This window comes from Sinocyclocheilus anshuiensis, unplaced genomic scaffold (assembly GCF_001515605.1).
Source record: "Sinocyclocheilus anshuiensis isolate Anshui unplaced genomic scaffold, SAMN03320099.WGS_v1.1 scaffold914, whole genome shotgun sequence".
Classification (NCBI taxonomy): domain Eukaryota; kingdom Metazoa; phylum Chordata; class Actinopteri; order Cypriniformes; family Cyprinidae; genus Sinocyclocheilus; species Sinocyclocheilus anshuiensis.
Window position 1 is genome coordinate 1,687,880 of NW_015539870.1, and position 4,901 is coordinate 1,692,780.

The 4,901-nt window shown below is 38.0% G+C and overlaps 1 protein-coding gene across 1 annotated transcript in view; it reads right to left on the reverse strand.

Annotated features, from left to right (window-relative positions):
- LOC107685160 (scavenger receptor class F member 1-like) overlaps nucleotides 1-4,590 on the reverse strand; it is a 20,937-nt gene extending 16,347 nt beyond the window's left edge. The window contains exons 1-5 of the mRNA XM_016481676.1: nucleotides 4,569-4,590; nucleotides 4,057-4,115; nucleotides 3,795-3,896; nucleotides 2,165-2,696; nucleotides 1,167-1,385 (exon numbers count right to left, since the gene is read on the reverse strand). Coding sequence (XP_016337162.1) covers nucleotides 1,167-1,385; nucleotides 2,165-2,580 — 635 coding nt within the window. The 5' untranslated portion in view covers nucleotides 2,581-2,696; nucleotides 3,795-3,896; nucleotides 4,057-4,115; nucleotides 4,569-4,590. The remainder of the gene's footprint in view (nucleotides 1-1,166; nucleotides 1,386-2,164; nucleotides 2,697-3,794; nucleotides 3,897-4,056; nucleotides 4,116-4,568) is intronic.
- Between the last annotated feature and the right edge of the window lie 311 nt (nucleotides 4,591-4,901).

Sequence of the window (4,901 nt, forward strand, 5' to 3'; positions counted from 1 at the left end):
TCAACAAAACCAACGTGACCCCCTGCTTGCACAGGGAGCGTGCTGAGGACTATTTTCAGGCGCTGCGTAATATCATTGCGCCTGCTGCACCCATGGTACGGCAGCAAAGTTCCTTGATTATTACGCCGGAATGAGAGTATAGTTCCTAGCCATATCAGCCTAGAAAATCGCAACTTTTAATTTTCCGTCGGTCTTAGTACACGATATAACTACAGAAGAGTCAAGTTTTAAATAGGAAAAATATCGAAACTCTTTAGTCATTTTTGAGCGAGATGCTAACGGTTTAATCAGATTCAATGATCTATGCTAAGCTAAGTTAAAAGTGCTACCCGCCAGACCCGGAGATCGGCTGAATGGATTCGAAAACGGTAAAACTCAACTGTTTAACTCTAGGGGAGTTGGAAAATGAGCCTATTTTCAAAAATAGTGGAGTGTTCCTTTAAGTCACACTTAAAATGAATTTCATTGCTGTAGGTAATAATGTTTGTTAGACATTAAATTAGGTATTAGCATATTTTCCAATTTAGTTCAATTCTGATTCGCTCAATTTGATTCAGAGTGTCATGATTCAGTGCCTATACATTTTGGACCTTTTCAGTTGTAACTGAATGTAAACTTTTCTTAAATATGAAAGAAATACTCTCTGATGCTGTAAATTATGCCGTGCAGTGTTTCAGGCTGATTTAAACCTGTAACTCATCTTTTTGAACTATTCATAAAACAGATTGGCTCATAAGAGTAATTTATTCGTGAATGGGACGCTGGTTGCACTGTATTTTGTTGATTCACTAAAACAAACAAGCTCATAAGAGTCATTTGTTCATGAATCAGACTACACTGGCCATGCTGTATGTTTATGATTCTCTAAAAATAACCGGCTCGTAAGAGTCATTTGTTTGCGAGTCATACTACAGTACACTAGTCATGCTGTATGTTGCTGTTTCACTAAAAAGAACTAGCTTATATGAGTAATGTGATTTGTGAATCGGACAACATTTTTCACATTGTATGTTTGTTGCTGCTCATTTAGTTCTGTAAAAAGGTCTATCATCTAATGTGATTAAGTGCAGATATTTTAACTGCCCTTTTTAGACCACTGCAGTTCGCCACGGTATATAAAACAATAGGGTGTTTCCTTTCAGAACTGAATCCCAATAGATCTGTACCTCGGTCCAGTCCAACCAGGATCACAGTGCAAGCACGCTCCAGTTTCTGGGTCACATGGGTCCATGTTTCTGCAATGCGGACAAACCTCTCTGCAGCGATGGCCATAATAACCTGCAGGACAAGGCTGATCGCAGCGAGTGCCATTCCAACCTGGTGCACAGGCATCACACAGGCCGTCCTGTTTAGAGCAAGACCTGCCTCCTTCACAGAGTCCACAGCTACATGCACACACACAGATATAAGAACAGAACTCATGGATGAACCAAAGAAAGTAATGTTTACTTAAGCTGAATAATTAAACAATGATTTAAAAAAAACTTTAAATAAAGTTAAAATGCTCAAATTAACATAATTGCATGCATTAATAATGTTTTAACACTTTCAAATCAGTGTTAAATCTGCTCTGTCAGAACAAATGTACACTACCGTTCAAAAGTTTGGGGTCAGTATGATAAGAAATGGTAGGATTTTTTAAAGCCCACCAAGGCAGTAATATTGTGAACTATCATTACAATTTAACTGTTTTCTATTTTAATATGTTGTTTAATGTTTTCTATTTCAACATTTTTTTCTGTTTTAATATTAGAATTAAGTATAAATAAGTAATAAATGAATAATAAATACATATTTTATTTCTGTGATGGCAAGCTGAATTTTCAGCAGCTATTACTCCAGTCTTCAGTGTCACATGATCCTTCAGAAATCATTATATTATGCTGATTTGCCGCTCAAGAGACATTTCTTACTATTATCAATGTTGAAAACACTTGTGGTGCTTAATATTTTTGTGAAAACTGATAGATTTTTTTTTTTTCAGGATTCATTGATGAATAGAAAGTTCAAAAGAACAGCATTTATTTGAAATAGAAATCTTTTGTTACGTCATAAATGTCTTTACTCAATTAAATGCATCAAACCTGTATCGATTTAATGCATCCTTTCTGAATAAAATCATAATCAGCATGAACTATTCGTTTAATTTAACCTTTTCACTAACCTCTTCTTACAGCCTCTGCCATACTTTCCGCTGTCACAAGGCTCATTGCAGAAAGGCTCTTTGTAACCCGGGTAGCAGAGACAGTTGCCAGTTTGCAGGTCACAGTCAGCGTGGCTGAGATTACAAATACAACGGCGGTCACAGGACGGACCCCACCTGCCATGCACGCACTGACAGGCCCCTGTGTGCTGCTGGCAAGGGGACATAAAGCAGTTGCATCGCAGGCTGCATTTTTGGCCCCAGTTGCCTTCGTTACACAGGCAGCGTCCTGTGGCTTGGTCACAAGTGGATTTGCCAAGGTGGCACTGACAGGCTTTGGAGCAAGTGGATGTCCACCAGCCCTCCTCACATGTGCAGTTGCCATAGACAGGGTCACATTTCCCATGACGTCCACATTTACAGCTGTTTCGGCACATGTTGCCCCAGTGGTTAGGCAGGCACGAGCACTCACCAGTGACTGGGTCACAGAGCCCATGAGGGTGACAGGGACAGAGCTCTCGACAATCCGGACCCCAAAATTCAGGAGGACAAGCTGTGTAGAATAAATAATTCAGATCCATAATAACTAGATATGCAATACTACATGTATAGTAAACAATATGAATATTGAAAATAATATGAAAATTATGTGCAACATATACAGTATATCAGAAAGAAACATTTATCCAGTGTTGTTTTGCCAAAGATATTCAGTTCTGGTCCTCAAATTTAATTGGCTGAGCGCTGAATAAATCAGTAGTTGGCATTGGCAATAAACTAGTCTCTACATGGGTGAGTCACTGAATCATTCATTCAACTGATACATTCAAACACACATGAACGCCACTACTGTGTGTTAGACTAGTGATGGGTGATTTCGAAGCACTGATTTAAGGAATATTTTCAAATCAGTTCGGCACTTTTGCCAAGTGTTATTTTAACAAACGAGGCAACATTTCAAACCATCATTGAACTTAGATTGAGTGTCTAATCTTTAATGATTTTAAGTGATCTCAGGTTAGTTTTATCATTTGATTGATTTTTATTTAATTCAATGAATTTTAATACTTATGCATGTACAAAAGCTAAGCTTCCTAGTTTGCCAAGTAGTAACACACAAAGCACCACACATTAATAAAAATACACATTTTACAGAAACTTCATATTTAATACTTTAATATTTAATTCTTTGTAGACATTTAATAGATTGTACTTTTATGAAAACATTTGCAACTGGTTTTTAAAAAGTGTAAATAGATGTTTGGGATGAGTTTTCGTTGCATTTACGTCGTTTTGACCAGCAGGTGCCGCTAGCCTGTGTTTCGCGCGTTTCGAATTCGAAACAGTGAATCAGTTTGCAAAGAAATTGATTCAAAGTTTCGAAAAGCTTCGTGCTCTGAAAAGTTTGAAGGTTGATTGTGCTTAGGATTTGTTTGTAATTATTTTGTTCGTCGGAGGAAAAACTGACACAGTAACTGGCGTAATTGGGTCTAAAATGTAGGTTATTCGATATTAAATTCTTGTTTATACAAAGCAATATATCAGGCTTGCTCGTGTGTTTCAGTGTCTAACCTAATGGCCAGACGCAGCTGTGCAATTGCAAAAGGCGGTTCTGAAACCAGAAACAAAAGATCTAAACGATATTACTCACGGGTTTTGCACTGATACCCGTAAAATCCTGGTTTACATCGACAAAGTCCAGGGTAAACACACACTTCATCCTGCAGACAAGCCCTTTCTCCCTCACAGAGGGCTGAGAAAACAAAAAGATGCTTTACACACAACAGTACCTGAACCCCCAGCTTAAAACTGATGACATCTACAGGCCCAAAGGAAACAAGCCTTTTGTGTCATCAATAAAACAACGTGTCATTTTGTATTAAAGTACATCAACAGATGGCATCAATACTCACGGACAGTGCATTCATCACCGCTCTGGCCCCATCCAGAACAACATATGGGAGAAGAATCCCTATTGAGAAAAATATAGCAGACATCATAGAATGTATTGAATCAATCTACACTGACATAAATAAAAAGTTAAATAGGTTAAAGAGAGGTAATTTTATATCTTAAGAAACCCTATAGAAAAGACAAATCGCAAATGACATCTCTTAAATATCTCAATTGTTTCACCTAGACAGGAAACAGATTCAGTGGAAAACAATTTAGTAATTAAGTCTCCTTTTTTTTGTCCTGACAAAACTGCCCTAGAGTTTCAAAGGATATCTCAACAATATCTCAAGATGACCTCAAAACGTTTTATGTCAACTTCCATCAAGACTTTAAAATTATCTTGGCTATGTGATCCACATTCATTTTATAGCTCTATAAAATTTAATCTATGTCAAAAAAGTGACACATTTACTTTTATTTTTCCTGAAGAATTTATGGAGAAACATCGGAGACAAAGATACTTCAGTACCTTACACTGAGGCAGACATTTTTCCCGGTCAGAGAGAGTCTCTGAGCTGAGCATTGGACACACATGAGCATCAGTCCAAATGAGGTCAGAAAGATGTCCATCCCCTCCGGACCAACCAAAACCGGACCCCCTCTCCTGCCACAGCACCAGTACAGGTTAGTTCTGTACTTCTAGAACAGAGAAGATCCAGTCCAGTCCAGTCTCTATAGCAAAATGCGCTCTCAAAATCCCTTTGTTTCCTCTGCAAGTTTCCTGAGGAAGAAAAGCCAGCTTCCTCGAATTCAAAAAGCCACTGGTTGTTTAAAGACAAAATCAAGGCCCAGAATTTTGTGG